General features: G+C 36.6%; 1 protein-coding gene across 9 annotated transcripts in view; it reads right to left on the bottom strand.

Moving 5' to 3' along the window:
• The window catches only part of LOC134798191 (potassium/sodium hyperpolarization-activated cyclic nucleotide-gated channel 2), a 287,708-nt gene that overhangs the window by 92,555 nt on the left and 167,387 nt on the right, over window positions 1-27,766 (bottom strand). For all 9 annotated transcript variants that reach the window (XM_063770544.1, XM_063770542.1, XM_063770552.1 and 6 more), the window contains one exon: window positions 9,393-9,604. In XM_063770544.1, the coding sequence (XP_063626614.1) occupies window positions 9,393-9,604 (212 nt within the window). The remainder of the gene's footprint in view (window positions 1-9,392; window positions 9,605-27,766) is intronic.

The following is a 27,766-nucleotide window of genomic DNA, read 5'->3' on the forward strand; positions in this document are numbered from 1 at the left end:
TTTCGAACTTGTTCAAGGCCATTGTACGTTGAATTAGTTTGTGCCGAGTATAGGTGCCCAGTAACTGGTAACCCTGGGTAGTTTAATCAGGGACATCAGGAATACTATGCCGATGAACTGTCGTATATCTAGGTCATTTACACGAAAGGTATTACTTGGATCCTTCTGTACCACATAGAGGTTGGTCTGTTCAACAATCATTTGAATTAACTCTGGTTGGAACAACTTCAGAAAGAACTGCACGGGTGTATCGAGTTCTAAAGTATCAGGACTAAGTGTCTTGACCTTTGAATGCTATCTGAAGTGCGTTTAACTCCAGGTTCTTCTTTTTCCACCGTAAGTTCAGCTTTTATGGCTTCTTTCCTTGGGACCTTGAAGCTGGAAGATTACAATCGCTTGAAGTCGATTGTATTGGTTTTACCTGAGTCGAAGTGGTAATTTCGTCATTTTGTAAGGTTCTAATCAATGTGTCCACATGATTATCAAACTCCCCGTCAGAAGAAGCATCGCCAAACTCATCAACCATCTCCTCAGTCAACCCCTCCATCTCAGGATCAAAATCAGGGTCGGCAATACTATCGTCATCAAATTCTAACCCATCTTCACTCGCATCATCATCACAGAGTGCCGCAGCAATGTCGGTATCTTGCAAATGACGTTTACAAGACATCCTAGGACAAGATATTAATTACGTTAAAAACATATACCTACCGTACTAAACTTTGACCCTTTTACGATAATGTAGCTTATGGGCTACAAACACTAAGTACCTACTACTTTCATAAAAACAAGGAATTACTTGAAGATAACAATATATGTTATGATTTATACACTTACCTCAACTTTTTTCACGATAACAGGCACAAAAATCACCAACTACTATTTTTAAAAGATTTTAACCAATTCACAAACACATGTTTTTCAAATTTCTCCGAAACACTAAACATTGTTGTGTTTGACCGAGTAACGCCATCTAGTTGAAAATTGAGGAAGCGTCTAGTCCATGCATCGGTGTGTAGACTACAAGATACAGTGCATAAACTAGCGTTTAAAAAATTCCTTTAAAATTGAGAAAGGTGTCAAGAGTATGTTGCCCGTAGGCAACAGTATGATACAGAGGGTTAAGGTTGATTGGTAGAGAATGCCGTGTGGCATTAAGTCCACCTTTTGTACTGTAAGATGAGCATTTTTGTACAATAAATTATTATTTTGGTTAAATACTTAAATATGACCCCACTGAATTCTTTCCGATGTAACAAATAATGTATTTCCGTTTTCTATATTGCCTTACTCTAAGAGGCCAAATTTGTCAATCGCGCTCTTCGTTATGTATGTATTTTCTTTATAAAAGTAGACTTTTTTATTATTATTCTGATAATTATTTTTTACTATATTGTCTCACTGCTGGGCAAATGCCTCCCTCTTATTTCTCTCTTATTCCTCCACGTATCCCTATTCCCTGAAGTCTCCCACCAGTCTCTACCAAAGGCGTCAAGCTCGTCCCGCCATCTCCGACGAGGTCTGCCGTGACGCTTATTATATGAGATATTTTTTAGATTTTCTTTTCTTTTCTTTTCTATGAAACGCCTGTTTACCCGAAGCAAAGCTAATAGAAAATTACGTAATTCTGCTACGGTTCATATTTTCTCGGCTCTTGAATAATTTCTTCAATAGTTCAATATCGCCACTCAATCGTAGACATAAGAGGGTGTTTCCGCTCGAGCCGAGGTTAGAGTAATTACCGTAGGTCCCACAGGAGTCTTTCGAGCGAATACCTAGACTGGATCGGCGACGTCTGCCTTTCAAGAACTCACTTAGCGTAAGTGGTTCCACTAGTAGAACGCAAACAGACTTTAACTAGGCAGAGATTTTAAGCCACATAAAATGGCTTGACCTTTAGTCCTTAAACAATTTAAGCGACCAGTGTACGATTACAGTTGTTTATCGGATTCATCCGAAGCGAGGAAAGCGTCTGGAAACTAGCCAACAAAACTACTTGAATTAGTAAAAAAAGTTTATTATAAACCTTTTGTGGCAAACAGATAGAAAGGTCACCTGATATAATTCCAGACCTACTGTCTACAATAACGACACAATGATCTCAAAATTGCAAATATCTTGTCAACTCTAATTATAAAATTAATTAAAAAAGAGGCGTAATTTTGGAATTACAGGCCAGCTATGTATAATTATATTCGTATATATGTACTGGCAAGTTTTCATACATTAACACATTCTTAATGAATACAAAGCTTACATGCCATCAAGGTTTAATCTATAAATAGATTACCTACAAACCAGGAACTATATTGTCATGGCTTTTGTGGTCACCGGATCGTAGAGGTTTGTTGCGATTATTAAAAGCCATAAAACCGCCATTGTTACGCATTTTATAGCTTTCAATAGCTGTTATTCTATTATTAGCTAGATCAAGTAATTCTTAAGACCTTACGGGTTAGTTAATCCATAGCTTTACAGTTATTTGCGTAAAATGTGTTTCAGAATCTCTAATAGCCTTGTTCTGCCCAAGAATTTTAAATAAACTAACAGACCTATTCGGATTTCGAGATAATCACAAGATCTTGAGACGATTTAGAGATCAACTAGATCTACATTAGATATCGGCTAGATGTGTCGCGGATTAGGAATCGCGGGAACGTCAAATTTGACATATCTATCTTACAAATATCTTTAAATTATCCGTATCGTAACTTGTTGAAGTCTAGTAGAAATCTAATTCATTTTCCGAATAGAGCCGTTAAGGTGTCTACACAATGTTCTTATACATAAGTATACATTGCCCTAGTACCTCAAACAGATTGGTATAAGTTATGCGGAATCGGTGCTAAAACGTACCTACCAAATTATACAATTTCGTAGTTTAACATGAATATATTCAATGACAAGCGCACTGGGCTCAAATATTCACCACGACTATCAACATTCAGGTCCAGATTGAATATGCAAATTTAACTCGTGCAAAAATCTATGGATCTCATATCCGGGTCAAGTCGGGATTCAACAGATGGCCAGGGGGAGGACAAAGATAATGATATCATTTATTCTCAGACAGGACAACCGCCGACTTAAGGAAAATGACAAATAAAACAAATAATACCTATGGAGTTAGCGATTGTTATGGCGCGTAGCTTTAGCACGAATTTAACTGCATACTGGGTATAAGGAGACAATTAAATTTGTTTATTTAACTATATATTTACTCTAATCACGAATAACGTTTGTTAATAGCCCATAATAATCCTGCAGGTACAGCCACCCGCAATAATATGTTACTCTTCGAAGGCCGCAAAAATATGTGACAAGCTCTTATGGCTCTTCAAATAAGATCGTGTCAGATATTTTTGCGGCCTTCGTTATGTAATATATTATTGCAGGTGACTGTACCTAAGGCAAAATATTGCCTGCTTACCTATAGGTACTTTCTTGCTCACTTCTAGTTAAATGTCATACTTTTTTTTAACATTGATGCATTTAACGTTCCGTTGTTTGATGCACTGAGAAACATTATTAGTGAAGACGGAGCCATTCTGTAGTATATAGAGCCGGAAGATCTTATAAAATGACTCAGTTGCACGCGACCTTGCAATTTTTGGCACACGTTGAACGCTGAGTTTCGAAAATTTATAGCTGAGTTTAGGTCGATGATGCATTTCCGAGATTAACTATTTTATAAAATTTAATCTTTATTATTTTTACGGTATAGTCTGGGAAGCCAATTTTGTCAGTACAGAGGAATATATAAAACTACTTATATCTATACTCCTCCATTTTTTAAGGATGTAAATAAAGTGACTAGTGACCAAAAAATTAGCGTTTGTTCGATTTCAAAACAAAAAAAATGCAACTCTACGAATTACGAGGATTGATCGGGCCATGGCTGCAACGTCTGTGCCGTAACTCAAAACGCCCCTCGAGAATCACCCTTAGTTTTGTTCGTAAAGTTCAGAGAAAAAAGGTGGCAAAGTGCGGTCAGATCAGGATGAACAGATGGCGAACTTGCTTTGCTTGCGAATTTGCTTTATATGGAGAACGGATGGCGCTGCCACGTGATGGGATGTTAATGACCTTTACTGTCCGATTACTCGGAGGCCGATTCAAACTAACATTTTGGTGACAAAATGATATCTAGTTAAATGAAGTAATTCTGTTACCATTCGCGTTTCGCTTGCACTTGTCCGTTTATGTACTATTTGCGCGAGCGATAGACAAGGACAAATGATAACAAAATGACATAATTCAGTTATTATTTTGACATCAAAATGTAAGTTTGAATCGGCCTCCAGAGGACAGCCAGTAACTGCAAATATAATGACGATGCGGCTAAGGGCGATTGTGCACTACAATGAATTTTACTGTCCGGCAGTCCGAGTTTTTACGGTCCGATATGGCACGCCATTAAATGTATATAGTAGCTTGTGCACTAGACGTAATTTTACCGTCCGACATTTTACTTTTCGCCATTCCGGACAGTTTTTTTCCGGTCCGAGATGACAGCTATGAAAAACGTGTTTATGCTTGTGCACTGCGTCTGGAATTAGTATTATTCATGACTTGGCCGGGCGGGGGCGGGCTAGGGGGGTGTGTGTTTCATGCTACTACGCCGCACCTGCGAGTAAAAAGACGGACAAGTGCACAAGCCAATCATCCGTTTTTTTCATGCCATATCGGACCATATGAAAACTCAGACTGCCGGATAGTAAAATTCATTGTAGTGCACAATCGCCCTGATTGTTACAGGAAATGGGTTTCATATCCGTATAGCATTCAGAAACATTTGACATAAAGAAGACACAATTTAACAAGTTGATTGCGTATACCTACGTATCACCGTATGTAAAAAAACTTACATTGTTTCCAAGTAGGATCCTAATGCATAAATGCTATGCTAAAATGATTTTTTGCTTTATATGTAGGTATATGTTTTGGAAACCGTGGCGTTAATGTTTGTAACTGTCTGGTTTTCCGTGGCACCGTAGCTTTAAAATATTCGTTTCAAAATATATATTATTTTTAAAGACTGCGCTAGCATTGACGAAAAAAATGTACAGTCATGGTCATAAATATGCATACATATTTTCAGTGATAAAGTGACGTTGTGGCCTTGACTGTCCGATTTCGAGGTTGGGCACAATCAAGCGGCGGCTGCAAATTTAATGCCGACCCGACTAATTGTCAACGGAAATAGGTTTCATATCCGCAACACCCCGAAACATGACACAGAAGACTTTTTCTAATAACCAGCGGGTGCATCGTAATTTTTTTTGTACAATAAAATTTAAATGTTTCGTATGACGTATTCGTATATTTGTACGGCCCTGAGGGCCTAGCCTAGATGACAATATTGACAAACGTACATCGACTAAAGCCATACGAAAGGAAGAAATGTATCGTGATGCTGATGACAAATGCTACAAAAAGTTACTTGACTATTTTTGGACTATCAAAGAGAATAGAGTGTATAGAGAGTTACTGTCGTAGTAAATTTTGTAGATACAGTAAATTTTACTGCCATCTATCGACACAGCATTAAAACATTTAAAACTAAAAATGAAAATGTATAAAAACATCAAAAAATTACTGGCTTTTAATTAAAACTTTAAAGTGGACATTCTGTCCCTGTTCATTTCATAACTGCACCTCGGATTCATCTCGTTATTCCTAATATTTTGTTTGTCGGCGTACCTATTCATGTACATAAACTAAATTGAGTTTCTAGGCTACACCTAGGTAAGGGGGATTTAGTGCATGCAGCCCCAAAATTGGATGACGATTTTATGAATGAATTCTTTTTATTTTCATTATTGAATGGTCACAGCAATTTTGCAGTTCGCTGTCGTTAATGCATATGTCGCAACATTAGTCGGTAGCATAAACTAGAGTAACGGGTACTACTCACGTATAATCACCTGCGATAATATGTTACTCTTCGAAGGCGACCAAAATATGTGACACCCTCTTATGGCTCCACAAATAAGATCGTGTCAGATATTTTTGCGGCCTTCGTTGTGTCACATATTATTGCAGGTGACTGTACTACTGGAGACTCATTCCAATTTTAAAAAAATGTTCTGATGTAGGCTGTGTTGCCAGTGAGCGGATGAGATTTATCGTATTTGAGTGTCAAAATTATCGTACCGATGAAAAAATATAGTCTATCAAAAACTCAGTATTGTACAAAATGTATAATCAAAGAAATCACAATTTCCGTATAAATTGCGTAAAATCAGTTTTATATTTATTTTTGTGATAGATCCAAACGGTTTACAGGAATTTTCGACATTTTTGACATAAACCAAGAAGCCGAACACCCAAAAGGTGCTAGTTGTAACCTATTTCTGAGGGAAAGTATCATATATTATATTCCTTCAAATACTAGACTTTTTGAGTGGCATAGTGCAAGGGCTGAATTTATGGTACTTTTGCGTACTTACGATAATGCTCTTTGGAACGTACATCATACCGGAGCACGCATTATCGTACATGTACGAATTATCGTATCAAACCTACATCTTTGATGTTCGTTTCACCGCATGTTGCTCACGTCAATATACGCAGGACGTATTGATATTGACAATGTATTTTTTTAAATGTCAGTCATGTCACGACATAAGCCATATCATAATGAAACGGGTATTCAAAAACAAGTGGATCGCATCCCCAGGTGGTCTCACTTCGCGATTTGCGGGCAAAGGACGAGCAACATTTCCGTGTTAAGGGGAAAGGGGACGGCCGGTTCTCCATACAAACGTAGTCCCCATTTTCCTCTCTGGATATTGACATTATGGAAAACATTTTTGCATAATTTCATGTATATTAACCATAGCTACTAAGCTAACCCTACTTTTGACTTGTTGCGATTTTTTGATTATTGTAAAAAATAGCAGCGAAAAACGGATTTAAATTTTTTAATGCTCCTAGCTCTTATAATAGACATTCTAAAAAAATCAAACGCCCCTACGTGCTGAACTAAACTAGCTGTGGTTGATATACAACTGTATATCAACCACAGCTAGTTTGTGTCAAAATATTTTCAATAATGTTAATATTCAGAGAGGATAATGAGGACTACGTTTGTATGAAAAGGCGATTTCGCGCGGGTCCTCCACTTTCGTCTGTATAGTGAACTTGAGAAAGATCCAATGCTTTACGCGCGTTTTTGTTTATATGACATGATTCATAATGTAGTAATGCGTTGGCAGATCCGTTCTGAATCTGGCGTCAGTAATTCCTTGCCAGTAATTTCCTGTGGAAACTATGTACTTATAGTATTTTTAAAGTGTTAAAATGTTTTATGTCATTTTTTTAATAGCATTTACTGTTTTATTTTACTTCAGCTTGTAAAATTAATTCTCATTCATGACAAAGTTACTAAACAAAAGCATTTTAGTACCCGTGTTCTTTGTTAATTTACTGACTGGCGCACACTAACTGCTGTGGTATTGTAGAATATGTGTTGCGGCTTATTTGAGTAATTTGCTACGGTACTGCGACAAATTAAGTACTAAAATGTTCAGCGATTGTGAATAATACTGTATTTTCTAAGTACTCGGGAATATATGTTGTCTACGCATTATAGCATAGAAAGCACGCACGGCGTAGCGATTTTTTGGTAAATAAAAAAATAACATTTTTGGTTAAAGTGTTAATTAGTTATTACTTTATTATGTATTTCATTGCGAACTGGTAAATTAATTAAGTACCTTTAATACACAATAAAATTGACGAAAAATTGAACATGCTATTTGATAGTAACGGCGCGATTCGGGAAATGAATTAGAGATTAACTAGATACGATATAGTAAAGATAATATCTTTACTATTTTTTATCTAGTGAATCTCTAATCCATTTCCCGAATCGCGGCGCCAGCCGCTATAAGGTACCTTTTGCGGTGGAACGTCACATATCTTTACTGTTTCATATCTAGTGAATCTCTAATTCATTTCCCGAATCGAGCCGTAAGTCAATTTAAAGCCACTTTTAGAAGATTAGTTAAGTTTTCTAAAAAACCCTGACACTCCTCAATCCTGATAGAGGACCAAAAGTCCTGATATGTTAGGGAAAATCCTGACGTATGGCAACTCTAGACACGGGACATACCTAGTTCTTGAACAAAATGAGAATTTAGGTTAAAAATTCGAAGCTCTTAATTAGTGGTAAATTAAATAAATAACTGTGCTAATACACCAAAACGCTTTTGCCAGCATTTTATGCGATATAAAAATAGCGTCGTAGGGTGCCCTGTTTTTAAATCCACTTGACTAGCACTAGCACAGTTGACTAAACAATAATAAATATTTTAGGATCATTTACACATAAGCTCAATAAGGCTTGTGTTGTGATTACACCGGCTTGCCTGTTTTTGGACGTTTGAGCAGAGTTGTAAAGGAAATATGTAAGTCAAATTAGCTCCGGCTTGCCTATGGATATGTTTGACGCGCCGCCACTGGTAGGTACTAGTTTCTAATTCATTACAAACACAAACATGATCATTCAAGCGCATGATCTACTTGTCTAGTAACTAATTTATGAACAAATATGTTTTCGTGGTTCAGAGAAGACGTAAATCGGAACTATGCACCAATAAGATACTGCAGTTTGGAAGCTGGGCTTTGTCGGAGAAGCCGCCGCAGTTAGGAGCTACATTATTACAGGTCCCCAGGTACAGCAAGTCATGTTTGATCATGTCCGAAAATGCTTGAAGGCCTGCTTTGCATAATTACTGCTTGCATACACAATTACATTCCGACCTGGGTCTGGACTCTGGAATGTTCGAGTGCCCCTATTAATGCTAACATAATACATAGAGGACATATTCAGCATATCCAGATAACTTTGCTATTTACTACTGGTTTTTTCATTGTAAAATGTAGTAGCTGTTAATTTTGTTTGTTGACTAATATACCTATATTAGAATTCATTTAATCTCTAGCCAGCGAGACATCAAAACTTGCCAGGACAAATCCAGTATGATTTGTCAAAATATAGATTCAAATTAGAATGGAACGGGAGACGGTTAATCGCTGCAGATAGTTAAGTACTTCTCTTGTATGACAGAATCTCTGAATAGGTAAGCTGCCGTTATTGTTTCTAGTTCTATCCTAGACAACATGAACTCCAATATATATTCATGATTCGTTCCCGTCAGCTTTATGTATTATTGATGTCATCGATGGAAACAAGCTCTGAGTGCCGAAAGTCACATCTTTATTCAAAAGAGTCGCTGTCGTTGCATGTTGCGACTAGGATAATAATAGCATTCGGGGTAGATTTACGAAGCTCTACAGCTACCAACCCGTTGTGGTCGACATGGTGACAGAGGATTTGACGACTCCCATCTCTGAAAGCTACCGATCATCGGCCGATAACTTACCGAGCAGTAGCGTCTCGTCGTCGAGGGCGGTGACGAGCGAGTCGGTGCAGCAGGTGTTGGTGTTGTCGATGGATATGCGCACGGACGCGCAGTCGGCCGGCGAGTGCGGCAGCTGTTCCGCCGACTGCGCCGCCACCCGCCCGTTGGCGAGCCGCAACGACGCCGCCCGCCCGCCCGTGCCTGTCGCAGCGCCGCCTCCACCATCCTCGCATCTGGAACAACGGGAAACATATCATAGGTTATGCTTATTAGAAGTGAAGGATGATGCATGACATGACGATTGAAAATGTCTTTCCAACACTTATTCAAGAGTGAAAAGTGGAAAAGAACTTTGAGTGCGTCAAAACTATTCTCTAATAGCTGTACAAAAAGTTTACCGTGAACTGATATATATATACTTATCTCTTTTGTAAGACTGTTAGGGGGTGGTAAATACTTTTGAAACAATATTTTGGCACACTGTTCGCATCTATATATACTTAGCCAGGTCTATTATATTTAGCAAAAATACTAGAAGACAGTTATGTCTGTACAAAATACTAAACCATATTTTTATCAAAGTATAACACAAGTATATTCATAAAATAACACAATTAACTTCTTCTTCAGATTATATCATTGTAATTTAATAAGTGCTTTTGTGCGCTCTGGACGGGCAGTACACTGGTGAGTATCTCCTCGGGACTGAAAACAAGCCTCATTATTTTCCTCGGAAAGGGTAGGGCTATTTTTGCCGCTAACTACTGCCTAAATGTCACTGTTTGACAAAAGAATACGAGTATGCCCGGATCGCTGTAGCTGCCTAGTTGTCTATGTAAATCATTAATAGTAGGCTCTTTGCTTTCGATTGACACTGAAGTGATGGACGCGACTTGAACATAAAATTATATTATACGACCAAAATGGCAAATTTTTTTACGGATGAACTTTCAGATTATGAAAAGTTATTTCGAGTGCTGAAGTTATGATTGTTAAAGTCATAAGTAATCAGTCAGGGGTAGGTACAAGATAATCATATTTTAATTTAGAACCTAGATACTGTACAGTTGCCATCAGATATACCGGAGCGGCCAAGGTGTTCACAATATCTGAAGTAATCTGAACACGCGCTCTAACGCCTTGACAATAGAGGCGTGTTCAGATATTTGTGAGTGCCTTGGCCACTCAGATATATCCGATGGGGACTGTACGTCCCTTAATGAATTCTTTAAACCTTGAAATGGTAATTACCATGTTTTGTCACGCCAGGGCTAATTTTACGCGACACACGCGGTACAAAACACTTAACTATCGTATCAACCTGTGATGATGCGTAATATTTCGTGAGAAAACCTAACCAACGATAGCATTTGGACAGTCTTTGTGCCTAACGATTTACAGTATTGCGGTGTAAGTTATCTAGATGTTTTAATGTTTATAACCCAGTAGACTACTTCTCGTGTCCGCCACTTATAAGTCAATTTTCGGTTCAACTATCAGTTCAAAAACAAATTATATATATATGTTAACAGGTGACGCTCTTAAAAATAAAAAACCGGGCAAGTGCGAGTCGGACTCGCGCACGAAGGGTTCCGTACCATAATGCAAAAAACGGCAAAAAAAAAACGGTCACCCATCCAAGTACTGACCCCGCCCGACATTGCTTAACTTCGGTCAAAAATCACGTTTGTTGCATGGGAGCCCCACTTAAATCTTAATTTAATTCTGTTTTTAGTATTTGTTGTTATAGCGGCAACAGAAATACATCATCTGTGAAAATTTCAACTGTCTAGCTATCACGGTTCGTGAGATACAGCCTGGTGACAGACGGACGGACGGACGGACGGACGGACAGCGGAGTCTTAGTAATAGGGTCCCGTTTTACCCTTTGGGTACGGAACCCTAAAAATTAAGAGATTTGAGAGAGTCTTGCTATGCAGTTATTTCTTCAAATGGATTTGAACTAGTGTAAACCGCCATCGTTTTCCTAAAAGATAACGGTAGCTAATAATGTTCTGCTAACTCTTATTTGCACTCTCTTAACACAAGCCTTCGGGTTCGCGGAATAATTTAAAGCTATTATAGCCCACGCATGTCACGTTTTGACGTAACCCTATCAATACTACCAACTTCTGAGTATGCAAAGTGTACCCCCAAGCGTGCTCTAGCCTTTCCGCCATCACGACGCCAAAAGAGGGATACCTCGGGTTAAAGAATTTTTATTTTCTCAAAAAGAAATTTACATTTCACTTATATGAGAAACATTTTTCTATAACATTTGATTAATAGGTATATAAAATTCATATTATTTATACATTGCGTAGATAAAGTATTAAAATTTTACAATATTTAATGTTTGCGTCGACAAACATGCATTATTATAATACGATAATTGAAAGCAATAATATTATAGATCTATTTCTAAGTACTAATACTATTTCTAAGCATGCAGTATCACTAAAATTACATGTTTTGTAATTAAAGGAATTATCATACATAACTATAAGGTCGAGAGATCCAGAAATTACACATTTAAAAATGAGGTAGGTATAGAATTGCAACCGGCAAGTTGCACAAACAAGGTGTACATAGTGGAACAGTAAGACAGTAGGTCAGTTATAATTCAGAAGGCTTTCGTCATTTAGGATATGGTGTTTTAAGTTATTTTTGAATATTTTGAAGGTGCGTGCATTTTTTATAGTATCAGGTAATTTATTATATACCTGTGGTCCTGCAAAAGTTATCATTCGTTTACCCTGAGCGCTTTTTATTTGTGGCAGAACAATGTGATCCTTTCGTCGGCTATTGCGTTTGGATATTTGGTGTTTTTTAATAAATGTGATTTGGCTATGAATCATATTAGTTTGGATTTTTTTTATTAGTATACATGTACTGTAGATATATAGCTGTTTAATATTCATAATTTTTGTTTCCTTATAGATTTGTTTACTGGGTGTTAGATAGTCGTAATGAAAAAGCATTTTTATGATTTTATTTTGTGCAATTTGAAGTGGTTTCATACCATACCTTTTGAATCTTAACTTCATGAGATTAAAGCTCGTTTTAGTCTGTAAGGTGAAGGACTGTAATAAAATTCTAAAGAAGACTTCTATCGTTTACCACGGGCCTCTTAAAACTTTGGTAGCACGCGATAAATCTAAAGGGATTGGGTGACATCGATTGGCTATCTCTAATGTAGGTCAATGGTTGATTGACTGGTATTTTATGGGAGCGTAGGGATAGGAGAGCCCTTGTCATGGCGTGGGCTGCATAATAGTAAGCCAGGAACAATACAAGTGGACAAATTGCGGGACGAGCTTTGACTTATTCTTGAAAGTTCCGAAAGAAGTCTTTAAGTAGTTACAGAATATGCGTCCTATATTGAGCGCCATTCCATGCGAGTAGTTTCATCTTTTGCACTACTTCGTCTATGCTAGCGCTGATTTGCACTACTTCGTCTATGGCTATTATTATAGAATTATTTTCTATTAGAAATATTGTGAAACTGGATCTCTTAGCGTGCGAGACCGACTCGCACTTGACTGGATTTTTTCGATAGCTTTTCTTCGTAGATAATTCAACAAGCAATTTAAATAAATATTTTGTATATTTGCACTCCGCCTTAGGTCGTTAACATAGCTTTAACGTCACAGAAGCCATTTCATGCATAAATCCAATCGGGATCTTCGCGAATATAAAAAGGATATTCGTAACAAAATATCCCACGATTTAATGTCTTGGTTAAAATTTAATTTCTAGAGAACGTTCAAACATAAAGAAAATCTGTGCAAAAGTTAATCTATGGAATAAAGTTAGAAACTCAAAAGCATAACACCTACAACAATGGATCAAAATAAAGCACGACACAATGACAGGAATTCTACTAAGTGTCCTATGTAGGATAGAGTTTCGCGCTTTATTAGCTACATATAAATATAAGTGTATGTGTATATGCAAGTCTCCTTGGTGAGGGTAGGCTATTGCAGCGTGACCATTGAAATATATCCGTACCTATTTGACGACCGCCTAGCCTAGTCGGTAGTGACCTTGCCTCCTGCCTACGAAGCAGGGGGTCCCGGTTCGAATTCCAGTGAGATTATGGATTATGGATGCTTATGGAAGGTTATGGATGCTTTCTGTGTATATAAGTATTTATACGAGATTTATACTATATACATATTAAGTATATATATATATAATTCTATATCTTTTAGTGAAAGCCTTTGTTCTATCCTTTTGTGTAGAATACTGTCAACCGTATTCGAACAATGAGATACGTCAAATACTAGATATTGAAACGATATGAATTGGATATGTCAGTGTCAAACAAGTGTCAAAATTGACGTTTCTTCAAACAAAAACGTCACTTTTGACATTTGTTTGACACTGACATATCCAATCCATATCGTTTCCATATCTAGTATTTGACGTATCTCATTGTTCGAATACGGCTGTGTGTCTTTTTCTTTAAGAAATAAATATATCTAATCTAATCTATATGTATTGTCGTCTATTTAACCACTTAGTACCCACAACACAAGCCTTATTGGGCTTACTGTGGGACTAGGTCGATCTGTTCAAAATTGTCCCGTAATATTTATTTATTTACTTTATTTGATGTACCTATCAAGAACTGTCAACGCTAGGCGCAGTAGGAGGCGCTGCCACCATGCGCAATGTCAAATATAAACTTGCAATCAGCATCATTTGCGTTTTAGGAACGATACTTAGCATCAGAATAATGTGTCGCCGGTACCATAGAGAAAAAAATACATACTATCTTACTATATTTCTCTATGCCGGTACTCAGAATCGTCTGTCAAAACAAGCCGTTCGGCTGCCCTAAGCAGAAAACAAGTAACTCGAAAATTTTCAAAAACGGTTTTTTTGGATTTTCGGAATCTACAATTTCAGGCGCATCTTTCACCAAAAAAAGAATTGTAAAACAATGTGTAGTTTTCAAAATATTCATGTTTTTAAAATCCGATTATCTTTTTTTGACCCTGTATTCTACGCTAAATTCAAGTATATGTCCCATTTCTACGCTAAAGACAAGTAACTAAACAGAGATACTTGTAATTCATATAGATGACCGAGATACTTGAGTTTAGCGTAGATGTTCGCAACTGCGAATTAGTTTATTACAATGGTAAAACAAGTATCCCCCAACACAATCTGCGATTTAGGTTAGAAATTAGTTACATAGTTATACAAAAGGTACCTTGTTTAAAGACATACATAGAAAACAAATTTGCTTAGCAATATTCCTGTCAAAGGTGAAAAGTCTGTAAAATTATCTGTATTGTCTACACTGTAGACTCTACAGTAATGAAAACAGAACACTAGAATATGCCAAAGAAAGAGGAAATCATTATTATGCCGTATCCGTGCCAAAGGTTTTGGAAAAAATTAGAAACAAACAACAACTGACTGTATTCAAATGACCAAAAGGGAAATATTTAATCCAGGAATAATGCCAAAATTTGAATTTTTATAAAGACACTTATTATGTGGTAAAGTGAATCATCTGAGGTCAATCTCGAGAAGTCTATTAGTAGAGTTCGACCAAGAAAAGTCTGTAGAGATGTTGAGAGTACACCAGTGCTAGTGTTATTTATATGTCATAATTTCATAGAAGTTTGACGTTTAAAATAACACCTGCACTGGTGTGCTCTCAACATCTATGCAGACTTTTCTTGGTCTAACTCTACTAATAGACTTCTCGAGATTGACCTTGTGCTGTCAAAATCTCTGCAGACTTTTCTTGGTTTAACTCTAGCCACTAAAGAGATCCACCAATTACTTACCATATCAATAGGTGTATGTATATCAACAAAATTTCAGATCGATATGGTTTTATAAGAAATAGGTAAAACTGACTTGAAGGATTTAATTAGATTTTTACTTTGTTACAAGTAAAGTTAAATAGTAAATAAAGTAACTATGTACCTAAGTATGTATTTATCTATACACGTATGTATATAACGTCGCCTAGTACTCATAGTACAAACTTTGCTTAATTTGGGGCTAAGTCAACCAGTGTAAGATTGTCCCCAAATATTGATTTTTATGAACTCACCAGCTCTCACCATTCCATGCACCTGCCTCATTCCTATCAAACACGTCTGTCAAATAGGACTATAAAAAAATACAAGTCGGACTCGCCCACCGAGCGTTCCTTACAAATTTAGTTATAGATTTTTTAATTTTTTATAAATTTATAGTTTTGCAGATTATTCCCTGTACCTACTTATAATGTAATACAATATTACTTGCCAAATTTCATAGTTCTAGGGCAACGGGACTTCTCGTTGACCTAGCTACCTACTACCCATCTACTTAGGTACCCTTTAAATTTTGAATCCCTTGAGAATGTATTTTGGCATAAACCACCGTATCTTTTTTTTACGTTAATGTAGATGTTTGATTTTTTTCTACATCTTTAAGGGAATGTAGACCTGAGTATATGGTTCTAATTTCAACTCGATACCTCCACGCGTTTCCGAGATAAAGGATATTGACAGACAAATGGACGGAGGACGGACGGACAACAAAGTGATCCTATAAGGGTTCCGTTTCTTCCTTATGAGGTATGGAACCCTAAAAAAGAATAGTTCGGAAGCAAGATCCTGTAGGTACCACCCATCCACGAAGACAGAGGGTTTGTTGAAGGAATGGGTCATCGTATCACAAAATAATCTCTGAAAATAAAATCGATGAAATAGGTACCAATAACCGATGTGACAGAAGGTACGAGGATGGCAACATCAATCACTAATAAAAAAAAAGTCTATTTTCCAATAGAAAAGAACTTTAAAATATATAAAAAAAAATGTTTTTTCAAGCGCTGTATTATCTAACAGGGATTTTGAAGTCGATAAACCTGAAAGAAATAAAAATCAGTTTTCGGTAGCTTATATTATTAGCTTTCATTTGGTACTATTTCCTTCAGAATTGCATGAAAATTGGAAAAGTTATTGAGCGGAGAGCCAAATATGTTTAGTATTTAAGATGCTAAAGTGCTTGCTATTTCCAAGCTAAACACGAGATACTTGAATTTGTGTAGAATGGTTCTGAGATTTTCGGGCAGTAAACTACACAGAAAACATTTTATGCCTGTACAAAGTTTAATATACAAGAATAACAAAAAATAAAGTCTGTATAAGCTTAATTTTATCGCCTTTAACATAATGGTATAAACAGATGTTACATTTTAGACCAAATACCTAACAAAACTGACAAATTACGTTTTTTTGCTCTCCTCAAAAATTTGTCAAAACTGGGTTACTTGTTTTCTGCTTAGGGCAGCCGCGTTGATAATCGGTTACTCGGAGTAATTAACAATGGAGCCGCCATTAACAGGCGTTCCCCTCTGTCGAAAATAGGCGGCCAATGGTCAACCACATGTCAACCATATGTATGGACTGACGTTTATCTGACATGACGTACCTATACATTTGATGTGCCCCTCCCCCGCAAAAAACAGCAGACTATTTTGTACCGAAAATTTTAGACATGGCGTCTCCGTTGGTTATATCCTCTAAGATCGGTTAGGTACCCGTTTTGTTATTTTTACCTTTGTGTGTGTTAGAACGGGACATAACAGAGGTTTGCTAAGTCTCTAAGTCTTATGAATTAGCGGGTAAACTTACTATTTAGTTAATTATTTACATATAGAAAGGGACTAACATCAACTTAGTCTGGCGTTACCGGTGTTATATGTCGATAACAGACATACAAAGTTAATCTGAATGAAAGCCTGTAAAAAAAGTTAAAGCTAATTTCATTGGTGATGGGTGCTTCAGTCGTAACGATCGCTAGGACGATATATCACGCGGGTTAGAGAGCAGTTAGCGTCAATGTAGCGCGGATTCCGTTAGGCGCATAAATAAAACATGATGTATGAGGTTTGCCTTTTACTCTCTATGGGGATCAAAATCTAAAAGAGTATCGTGAATTTCTATGCTATAAATGGTAAAGTCACTATTAAAAAAATATATACCTACCTATATAATTTTTCAAGTGGCATCAACTACTCTAAGAACAAATAAAACTACATACTTTCTATAAAAATATTTCAAGTAGACACTACTATTTAATCTATAAACCGAAATATGTAAATGTCATATACGAAGGAAAAAATGACCAAGGCCTCCAGTGTCCAGAGCTGATGATCTAGCTGTGACCGGATAAGCGGTCTAGGCATCCGGGCAGCGTAAACAGAGGACGCTGGTATGATTCCAGCTCTGGACACTAGAGGCCTTGCTGGAATTGTACCTCCAAAGAGCCAAGCCAACTCCTGGACTAATTGATGGACTAATGTATTTGTAATTTAATTCTGAATAAGAGATAAGATTCATTCAATAACAAAACTTATAAAATATTATTAAAATTAAGTATAAACTAATTAAAACGAATAAAATAAATAAATAAATAAACCTTACCCAACCTATCTTAGGTGAGAATAAAATAATGTTTATACGAACATTAATGTAAGTACTCCACTTCAGTTGTCTACGAAGGCACAATCGATAGATATTCTTATTAAATAAGATGAAACCAATATCAGGTTAACCATAAATATGAATTTTATTGAAAATACTAAAATACTAAAGACAAATTAAAAACTTATCAGAGTAGTATACACGAGTCACGGTTCCCAGTATTTCACGTTTCTCGCTAAATTTCCAGGAACATCGAGTGTTCTCAACTCGCGGCCCCGTAGCTCACATTACTCACTCCGGCAATATAGCAGCTTTACGGCATCGACTGGAACTCCTTCATACGTTGCCCGGCTTTATTATCGATATTAAAACTTCCCTCTTCACTTTACAACTTTAGCGCAACCTACCAACACCTGCATGTGTATATTCGATTTCGAAGATTTCTTGGTTTCATGACCAAAACGATATAAATTAATATTGAAAATATTAAGAAAAATATTCAGAATAAATATTTACTTTTTCCTCGTGGTCTCGATCGAGCCTGTTGCTCAACACATGATTGAGAATAAATAGGAACAGTTCTGTTTATTTTTACACAAAAGCAACAAGTTGCTGTATTCAAAGAATGACAAGAATAATATAACTAAGTATATCTATTATTACGACTAAGAATTTTAAACAGAACCAAAATTAATTACATACATGAACAATCAGATCAAAATGCCTTTATCATTTAATATGATGATCATGAATATATCTTGTACGTTTATTAAAAGGGCTGGAACGGCTATGTAACAAGATATTTAATTTCCCTTAGATAGGTAACATAAGCGGCTTCAATTTATTCAGCCTCTTACATCGCAATTGTGAGCTGTTTCATCCGTGTAAAACGGATTTAATTTTCTTCAAAACGAACAAGAATTGCGTGGTGAATCTTCGTCTAATTGGTAAAACGTGGTTAATGTATATCAAGTATAATTTCAGGGGCATTTAGTGTGCGACGTGTTTACTCCGCGTCCCCTGGGACGAGCACTGTCGGTGTGCATGACGTATGGCTGCCGCTCTCCCCCTAACGAGGGAGGCTTGATACCGGGAATTCTCTTTACTATCACCAGCTCAACCTGACCCCCTTTAGAACTGGTACTCACGTCCGTACGAGACTAGTTAGATTAGAAGCCCCGAGATCAAACAGCAATGGGCACTCACAGACGGACGTTTCCACAAATGGACGTTTGTATAAATTGTCTAATGTGTTTTGCACTGAACTGCGGTTTCGTCGGTAGGCGCAATTGTTTTTTATCTGCAGTAAATTTTTAATTGCTCGAATAAAAACGGATAAAATGCCAGTCGGTGAAATTTTAGAGGCTAATTTGCTTTGCTGTCGAGTCTCTCGACTTTCAGAAACTCAGTTAATATTTTATTTTTTATGTATAATGGGGTTAACTTTACGGCAAACTCAATATTGTGAATGTTTGAGGACTGGAAAAGTCATAATCTACTAATTAGGGTTGCGAAGGGACTATTTGGAGTTTAACTGTACTGTACACAAAATGAACTAAACGAATGACATCTACCATAGTGAAAGTGACGTTCTGTGCTCTGACTACTAGTATCTACCTCTACATATAAAGAGTTGTCAGATTTTGACGTACGCCAGCTCTCTTGAATTCACTTGGGACTCAGCCAAAGTGACAATTGATTCTCAAAAACGCCAATTGAAACATAAATATTATGCGAAAATTGTTGCTGACAATTTATCGTATCTGTCAATCTTCTACCGTTCTACGTTTCGATCGGCGGTTGTCCATAATTGACTGTGTTGGATATAGCCCCTGTAATAAGGTAGATGCAATTCATAATAATGAAACATTACCTACTTATCTATATTTATGTACATAGTAAAGACAATAGCTCATAGGTAAAAAAATGAATTGGCATCGTGTAGGTAAAGCAAAACGGATAACTAGTAAATTCAACAAGGTGGATATTTAGGCAAGCTCATGTAACTACTTCTCTGTAGCAATAGCAATGCACAACCTCTCGATCTCAATTACCACCGAGACCGCTTCAGATGTCGGCTCACGGCTCTCGGGAGCACCCAAATGCACACCGGATACCGGTCGGATTGGATAAACAATCAATGCTCGTACCTATATAGATTAAATAATCTAAATTACACAGCAGAAGGTGTGCTTATGCAAATTTTTACTAATCTTCCAGAGTTAATGGAAACTAAATTTTTGTACCACCAATGAATTCGTATACAATATCATTTGTCGTCAACAGATAGTTACTTGTCGTCGCTTCTCTTAAAAATTCCATACCGCAAGGAATGTCCGATCCTATAACTTATTAAAACGGCTCTTAACGATTTCGATGAAAATTATTTACAATAAAGGGGAACGAAACTCGATCTAGGTAAATACATGTCATTCTTGAACTTTGTTGTCTCCACATTTTTCGTTCACTGTTATATACTACATTGGCGTTTTAATTCTCGATCTATCAATAATAAATATATTTACACCACCACAGCAAAATCCAATGTAATTATGATTTGGTCCCGTGAAATATCCAACGCTACTGCCCTACCTTCATTACTCGGGTGAAAACCTAATGAGCGAGTATTAATTGCGCGTTACTAAGATCGATGCTGAAAGCAAAACCCATCGCTTGGGGTTGCATCATTATGAAATCATAACAATGTACCTACCTCAGTATTTTATTCATCATATCATACATATCTTCTGGTTCTCATATCTATATTTTTTCGCTGAAACAGCGACTCACAAATATGAGAAAGAGAAGATACGTTTACTCGTAATTCATCTATGATCATCAGTTTACTCTTTCTACTGTTACCACGCGTACATTACAAATGGGTCAAACACAAACCTGTGTTCGCGTCTTTCCTGTAGACATACACAAAAGTTAAGCGCTATAAAGGTTAATTTTCTTATTTAACCTGTATCCACGTGAAAAGGTACTCCTTTTATTTAGAGAATATACAGTTCGCGCGAACACACTAGTTTTCTCTCCTGTGGGCAATAGTTAACAGCTTGTGGGCATGTAGGTAATGATTTTATCATAGTTCTCTAAATAAAAGGAGTACCTTTTCACGTGGATAAGGGTTAAATAAGAAAATTAACCTTTATAGCCCTTAACTTTTGTGTATGTCTACAGGAAAGACGCGAACACAGTTTTCTGTTTGACCCAAATGTTTTTTTAAGGAGATTTTTACACAGGCCGATGTAGGGTGGAATCACATCTGTCTAGTCTAGTCTCACAGTAGGCTCAGTAAGGCTGGTGTTGTGTACTAGACGACGATATAAATATGTATAATATGTAAGTATAGTTATATATAAATACTTATGTACATATAAAACATCCATGGTGACAGGTACCATCAGGTGACCCGTATGCTTGTTTGCCACCGTGGTAATATAAACAAGTTTGTAATTATTTGCTCTACACCATTTGCGAAGTGACCAGTTCTTGAACTATGGCAGTTGTGGGCGTTGTGGCATCAAGATATGTTTTCTGTGTTCTAAAATGTATAAGGTAGGTACATTTCTTATCCGCCAGGGAGCTACTCTACTTATTGTATGTTGGTCCCGCATACGTTTGTAACTGTGACTGTTATGAATATACGTAGTTGCGCCATGCAACTGCTGTTTACTTGTGCATAATGTATGTACGACCCGGTATTTCAGTTGGGGCGCACCTTGTTAAAAATTTCATGAAACTCGTGTATGGGCGCTGTCAAGTAATATTCTGTAAACGGGTCATAAAACTTCCAAATTTTAAATTAGTTAGAGATTTATATCCGTTAGTTGCCTTTTTGTAAAAATAAAATATTCGTATCTCTACTACCGGCGCGGACGCCTCAATGTGACCACGACCTCTGTCACGATACGACAGAGAAGAGAATAAAGCACTATATTTCTTTAATTACTACCTAACTCATTTAGCATACATATAAATTCAATCAATCAATTTGATATACTTACAATTCTATATATGTACAAATAAAGCTTCATATTTATTACCTTTATATTTTAGAGTTCGGAGAGAGATGAGACGGGCGTCACTCTCCAATACTTTAAAGCTAAACATGAAAGTATCTTGTTCAACAATCAACTAAGTACCTATATTAAAAAAATACTTGAGGCCTACTAGTACGCTCGTAACATTTAAATCCCCATGAATCCGTGTAACATAACTTGTATTTCGAATTCGAAAGAGCGAAACGTTTAAAATAAACGCTAGAAGTGCTAAACATCAATCTACCCCGATTAACGAACGGAATCAAACAGCTTTCACCTTGGCAAGTTAAAATTGTAGTGCTATATATAACTGGCAGTAGATAGTCGATCTAACCCTAGATATTCAGGTAGGCCGACACGCGACCTCGGGTAGGTCAGGGTCGATGCCACTTTATGGAAGTATCTGGTGCTATACCTAGTTGAATTTTGCGAACGGTCACGTCACTGCATTGTTCTATTGTTAAGTATTCCCGAAATTTATTTTTTTAGTTATTACCTGCAACCATTTGCGGTTGATTTGATGAGATTTGATACCTATATATCTACACTATAAATACAAAGGTATACCTACTCGTACATTATCTTTTTTTGTTTTTACTTTTATATATCTTACACGGTAGTACTATTAGTTATTCTGTGATCTTACTTAAAATACTACTTGGTGTAAGGACAAAGCAATATGGATTGCTTAGGTTCTTAAGAACAGTAAAAATATTAAGATATGAAATGATGACGACGTATCTACTTTTTACTAGAATTAGCTCTGTTAGTATTTTAGGAGTACGTAATAAGCAGCTAAAAATCTGCTACAAAATGTCTTTTTGTTTTAGTTAGAATAAGGGGAGGTTACGCTACGTTACATGAGTGTTTTGAAAATATGAGCATTATTTAACCAGACTATAACTGCGCCATCTAGCGACGAGTAGTGACACTTAGTTTAGGTTTGAAGTAAGCGCCATCTATACAATGCCACTGGCACTAAGCTACACGTAAAACTTGACGAGTCTGAAACTGTTGAGCTAATGGCGCCACTGTCTCGAATTAAGTTTGTAGGTTGCCGGTTGTTCTGAAACGTACATATTTATGTAGGTAAGTAAAGTTCTCAGTAGTCACTCGATGATAATGATGGCAACATTTTCGAACAATAAAAAGAGTCACAGTTTTGTATGTGAATTTTGTCAATCCTAAGTCATACTCCGAGAGGTAGGTAAGTTGTTGAAGTCATTGGCAGCTACCTACGAATCCGAAATGCATGAAACAGCCAATTTCAAGACCTGTATAAATATTGAACAATAGGGTATTCTCCTACTAGTCAAATCAGTTTCTTTTTTAGTACAGTCAAAACGATTTGCTAATATGGAATTTATATGAAAACTAATATTGTGCCATCACGGTCAACTCACGTACTTTTTGTATTTAGCTATGCGATTTATTAAATATAAATTGTGTTTAAAAATAACTGATATCTATGTTTTTCTAATAATTATCTGGTGCTTTATTTCGTGCATGGTGTGAAATAATTTATTTTAAATACAGGAACCATCCCTATTATTTTCATCGGCATACGCGATACGATTCAGTGTGGTGTTTACCCGAAATAATACATGTGGATATAAAAGTGTAAGCCTTATATTGTTTGCGTTCAAATATTATCCAGATTCATATTGTCCTCGACAAGCGGTTGTTGACCCTTTATTTGTGTTGTTCTCTTGTTATATCTTGCGTAGTAATAATTGCACAACCCATTGTCCCTCGGAGCGGGAAACTTCGCCGCGATGTCCCGCCAGATTAAATAACTCCCTTACTGTTGCGCTTCTTACGAAGTTGGCCCGTACTTTTATAATTGCTTGTAATACTTAATTATAAGTTTTTCGTGGAGTACTTTATTCATAAAATTTAAGTCGTCGGTTGTTTGAAGAGACGGATTAAATAATACTATTTTATAATGATATCCTGTAGGTAAAAGAAGAATAAGAGTTAATAATCGTACGTACGAGTTAGTAATACGTAAATATTTTAGTAATCGCATTTTATGAAACTGATTTATTAAGTTATCTTTACTTTACTTTACCTAACGTTACTATCTTTTGGCAAAATGTAGCCAGTGTTTAAAAACTGATGATAAATATTTATTTTACAGTACATATGGTGCTACTGTACCGCCCTAGGGCGGGATTAAGGACAATACGTGCCTATGTCAAAAATTTTAAGGGCCATATGTACTGTAAAACGTTGTACAATACACGTGCGAATTTCCTACTTTTCGCACTTGTATGTTAATGTACTACTTATAACAGGATTTGTGGTTTAGGTTTTACATTTACATGCCACGTCCTAGGGCTATTTACAGTTACCTATTTAATTTGCGTTACATATTTTAACTAATTGTAAAACAATTGAGTTCATTCTACTTTTATCACGATAAGGGCGTTGTACATTTTAAGGGTTTTGTGTCGCAGCCGCCTTCTTCAGTCTTTTGTGTCCATTAACAATGCATAAATGTATGGCTTCTCTAAAATTAATTATGTTTAGGATGATACATTTTTCAGTAAGTAAGTATGAGTAGATAAGTAGAATTAGCCCATGGTATAATAATATACTCCGCCTGGTACTCCATTCCCGTCTTTTCTAGGTCACCTAACTGACACGGGCCTACGTCATCATGCGACAGCGCTATATGATAATATGCGATAGCGCTATATATAGCGGCCATGTTGTTGTGACGTAGGCCCGTGTCACTCTGGGAATGGATGACCATGTTTTATTAGACTATGAATTAGCCCAAATAAGTCTGCAACGATTTTGATAGCACACGCAACGTAGTGTAGGTATATAAGTGTTATTTTAAATATCAAACTTCTAGGAAATTAGAACGTATAAATAACACTTGCACTGCGTAATGGTGTTGGCCGGTAGAAGTATTTAGAAGATGGCGGCCATCATAGCTTGCCCTGTCAATCCCTAGAATTGTGTCAAATTTTTGTTTTTTTAATGGAATTTTATGCCCTGGATGCCAACCCTTTAACCCAAATCTCATAGAAAAAGGGGCAAGCTATGATGGTACCATCTATGCAAATCTTTGACAGTTGCCAACCCCATTGTATAAGTATCCAAACGGTTAGTATGGGGACGTGGGTGTTGAAGTTGGGGCACCTACTGTACCTATACGTTCTTACGTATAGTTATTTTTGCTGGTACAACTCTTTAATTTTCCTAATACTTATGTTGGCTTAGCTACTGTAAAATTAGAGCTAATTTGAGGGATGTCGGTGTGGGAGTAATTGAGTCTTCTTGGTTTACGACGCGTTTCACTTTACGTATCTACTCGCGTCAACGCGTGGCACATTAGGCTAAAACTCTCGTCATCTCTGCTTTCTAAAAATAGAAGATGAGTCCTGGAATTGCAGTATCTGTCATTTACCTGATTATTGTAATAGCGATCAATTTGGAGACTGTTATTAGATTTACTTTTTAACAAAGTTTGCAGGCTCTAAGAAGGGGCGTAATGTCAAGAAATATAGCTACCTATATTACATATACCTACTAAAATTATACTGCTATGGTTTGAAGAAGAAAGATATACAACTGTAAATAAATGAAGATTAGACATGTTTTCGTGATTTCTATCGAGTCAACCTTTTAACCTTTTAAGATTTTGGTTAGAGCCTGTGCTTGCAAATATAGTTTAGTTTCCGTGTGAAGTTTTTCATAGTATTTGTCCTTGATTAAAACGTGTAAAAAAATAATATAAAAACTACAATTATGCGTTAGCCCCCTCTGAATAGTCTGTCTTATTATTAATTACACGGCATATCTTGCCTATAGTTAGGAAAAGGTGGGTTCAGTCTAAATTGATGTGGATAAATATGTTAATATGAACTGCACCAATTATATTAATCAGGGCTTTAAAGTCTTACAAATAATTTCCAGTCCATCACAATCATTTTCCCGACACTAGAGGTAGAGACGCTAATTCTGTAATAGACATACCTACTCGTAATAGTCCTACAGGAATCATCATAGGAACGAAATACAGGTATGTAGCATTACGATTTATGATATTAAATGAAATCAAAGCAAGGATATCGGGCATAACACGAAAATCAAAGCTGATTTATTTATTGAGGCTTAGTGCTAGGCCCATTTTTTCCATTACTAAAATACTTAAGACCGAAACCTATTAATTCCAAGGCCCCAAACTTACCTCCATTAATAACCTGCGCCCTCTTTTTAAAAACATTAGCTCCTTAAGTGATCAGATTCGCAGAAACAGAGCTGAGCTAAATATAGACGGGTCAATACGCGACGATCGCCGGCGGCGCGGCGTGTTCTGCCCCATAGCCTTTACAGCCATTGGAAAACACACTCGATTGTGTACCGTATTCTAGTGCCATAAATCTCAAATTAAAATTGCTTTTCCAAAGGCTGTTAGTACTGTTATGCGTGGCGCGGCAGTATTCGCACGAGGCGCTACTTCTTCTTGCCAGCAATTGTGTTGTTCATGTAAGTGATATAATAGTTTTTCACTCGCGATTCAAGGATTTGCGCATTTTATGTAATCGTCTACAAAACACATCATCATCTTCCTCGCTTTGTCCCGGCATTTTTGCCACGGCTCATGGGAGCCTGGGGTCCGCTTAGCAACTAATCCTAAGAATTGGCTTAGGCACTAGTTTTTACGAAAGCGACTGTCATCTGACCTTCCAACCTAGATGGGAAACTAGGCTTGTTGTGATTAGTCCGGTTTTCTCACGATGTTTTCCTTCACCGAAAAGCGACTGGTAAATATCAAATGATATTTCGTACATAAGATAAGCACCCGAGACCTCCCGATTGCAACTTGCACGCTCTTACCGCTAGGCAACCAGCGCTTCGAAACACATATGGGTCTAAGAATATCAATGCAATGTAGATGCCTAGCTAATGAACAAGAAATAAGATCTGACAATAATACACTGGGTAATTATTTAACGAACATTTTATATAGCGACATCGAGAAATTTAAAAAACCATAATAATGTAAGCACTTCAAATATCATCTAGATATTCTAGATAAAGATCGGATATGAGATGTCATACACGACTACCTTATTTTCGGCACGCCGCCAGTGGAAGCCACCTTCAATTCAACTTAAGTACCTATTTAGCAGTGGAAACGGACATGATAGATTTAACAGATTGCTGATAAGCCCATGTTTGAGTTGTTTGGCAAATATGACCTATCATTCGGTGATCTTGTACATATTTGAATTACAAGTTACAACCAAATCGATAAGTTTGATGATATTGTATGTAGTATCGAATATCTCACCAAATATTAATATTTAAGTGGTAACACTAGAAAAAATTGCATAAGTTAAATGACTTGTGTTCTGGTTGAGTACTAAGTATTTTTATTATTTTTTTTTTATTTATTATTAAACTCTATATCAATATAAGGTTTACTCGGGTAATTCCGAATGTCGAAAACTGTCGGATAATTCCGAAAGAGACTTTTATTATGATGGAATTAAGGGTGATTTTCATCTGAATTTCGGAATTATCCGACATTCGGTAATACCCGAATACACCTTACTTAGCAATTTACCTCTAGTTTTAGGTCAACCTAAATGTATTGTCCTAAGAGTATTAGAAACATATAAAAAATAATTTACAAGTGCGAAATGTCACGGACCGTGTAGTGTGACTTCCCCAGATTTAGTGATATTTGATTTTTTTTTGAAAAAATATGAAGTGATTTTGCAATAATTTATATCAAATATAAAACACTAATCCTTGTTCTACAACACTGTTTAAAAATTGTATGGATTTATAACGATTTTATATATTTTTAAACAACATACATTTTTTGATTAGTTTTCGCGTCACCACCGCGTGTGGTAATATAAACATGCGGTACTCGGTA

The sequence above is a fragment of the Cydia splendana genome, chromosome 16, assembly GCF_910591565.1.
Source record: "Cydia splendana chromosome 16, ilCydSple1.2, whole genome shotgun sequence".
Classification (NCBI taxonomy): Eukaryota; Metazoa; Arthropoda; class Insecta; order Lepidoptera; family Tortricidae; genus Cydia; species Cydia splendana.